The following is a 1,988-nucleotide window of genomic DNA, read 5'->3' as shown; positions in this document are numbered from 1 at the left end:
CTCCTACAGCGAGACCAAGAGGAGGCACGTGTTCCGGCCGACCACCGCTGACTTCTGTGAATGTCTCTTTCAGGCTGAGGACCGGGATGACATGCTGGGCTGGATCAGAGCGATCCGGGAGAACAGCAGGGCCGAGGGCGAGGTGAGGGCCCGGCCAGCCTGGCAGCCACAGAGGGTGGGCGGGGTGGCCTCTCACTGTCTGTGGAACTGGGATGCCCGCTCTGAGCCTCACTTCCCTCTGCTAGAACGGGGGGCTGACAGGAGTGCACCTCGCAATTGTGTCCCCCTAGGTTTTGGGGTGAGGAGGGTGCATGGACAGGGCTCACGGAGGACCTGGTGTCCTTGGGTGCGGGGACTGGCAGTCACCATCCTGACCCTAATGAAGACAGGGATTATTATGACTGTGTTAGGATCGCTTTGAGCAGGCCCTGGCATGGAGTGGTCAGCTCCAGGAGTTGAGGAAGGCAGGGGCCTCCTATGGAGTGTGTTAGGGCATGAGTATCCCCGCACCAGAACTGCACTGGGCTAGCCTGTCTGCAGGGGAATGAGCACATTGACCTTGTGAGGAGGCCGAGAGACTTGGCCTTTGGCCACAGGTAGGCAGGGGTGGAGCCAATGGCCTCGGCAGGGATTTTGGGAGATTTTTTTTTTTTTTTTTCCGAGACAGAGTCTTGCTCTGTCGCCCAGGCTGGAGTGCAATGGCGCGATCTCGGCTCACTGCAACCTCTGCCTCCCAGATTCAAGTGATTCTCCTGCCTCAGCCTCCTGAGTAGCTGGGACTACAGGCGCATGCCACCATGCCCAGCTAATTTTTTTAAATAGAGACGGGGTTTCACTGTGTTAGTCAAGATGGTCTTGATCTCCTGACCTCATGATCCTGCCGCCTCAGCCTCCCAAAGTGCTGGGATTACAGGTGTGAGCCACTGCCCCAAACAAAGAATTTTTTTTAATGGTGCCCCTTGCGGTCAGCCATAGCTGCACTCCAGGGGCCTGAGTAAGGATTCCTCCCTGTTTACTTATTTGGCCAGGAACCTGCACAGAAGTGCCTTGAGACACCTATACAAAGTCATGTGGCTGTCCCGGGCCTGGGATCTCTGCCAAGAGGGCAGTGGGCCTGGGCCTGCTCTGGCCGTGGGAGGGGGCGGTAGGGCATGGCCTCTTGCTGAGGACACATCCTCTCGCTGACCAGGCTCTGCTCCCCGGGAACAGCTTTCCCCACTGCAGCGAGGAAGGCACCTGGAATTTGGGCCTCTTCCTCTGGGGGCCTGGCTTGACTGTCCCCAACAAGGCATGGTCAGGGTGGTCCCAAGTCACCATCACTGGCAGTAGCAGCCCCTCCTGGGGGACCTCCTCCATGCCTGTCCAGCGTCTGCCAGGATGGTGGCGAGTGCTGCACGATTCTGCACCCGGCCCCGAGCCTTCCCTGTTAGCCCCCCATATTTATTACCAAGGAGACTGAGGCTCAGAGAGGCTAAGAGGCTTCCCCAAGGCCTCAGCTGGTGAGAGGGTGCTAGGGAGTCCGGGCCTGGTCTTTCTCACTCCAGGGTCTGGGCTGTCCACCTGGCAGGTGGACGAGAGGGGAAGCAGGGCCAGGGATGAGCCCTGGGGTGGGCTGGCTGTGGGCACTGACACGGTCCACTCTCTTCTCTCCTGCTTCAGGACCCCGGCTGTGCCAACCAAGCTCTGATCAGCAAGAAGCTTAATGATTATCGCAAAGTGAGGTGAGGCCCAGCCCTCGTGGAGCAGTCCCCTCCGTGGGGGTGGTGGGTGGCTGAAGGCAAAGGATGTCTTCTTGGCCCACCTCCAGGGCCGCCCTCTACTGGGGGAAGGGGTATCCAGGGTCTCCACGTTGCAGTTAGGCATGGAGGCATTGCCTCAGGGTGGAAGGGAGGTCCTGAGGGGTGGGAGGCCAGGGTGGGTGGCCTGCTTGGCCACCCCAAATGAAGACCTCTCCTCTCCCCCTTTTTCCTGCACAGCCATAGCTCTGG

At 59.7% G+C, this 1,988-nt stretch overlaps 1 protein-coding gene across 1 annotated transcript in view; it reads left to right on the top strand.

The window, feature by feature from the left end:
- Positions 1 to 1,988, top strand: part of LOC105523785 (rho GTPase-activating protein 23-like) — a 31,618-nt gene that overhangs the window by 563 nt on the left and 29,067 nt on the right. The window contains 3 exon segments of the mRNA XM_011958772.1: positions 1 to 142; positions 1,660 to 1,721; positions 1,808 to 1,854. Of these exon segments, the coding sequence (XP_011814162.1) occupies positions 1 to 142; positions 1,660 to 1,721; positions 1,808 to 1,854 (251 nt within the window).

This window comes from Colobus angolensis, unplaced genomic scaffold, assembly GCF_000951035.1.
Source record: "Colobus angolensis palliatus isolate OR3802 unplaced genomic scaffold, Cang.pa_1.0 Scaffold474, whole genome shotgun sequence".
Lineage (NCBI taxonomy): Eukaryota > Metazoa > Chordata > Mammalia > Primates > Cercopithecidae > Colobus > Colobus angolensis.
The sequence above is the reverse complement of the archived record's forward strand: the minus strand, read 5'-3'. Positions and strand labels throughout refer to the sequence as shown.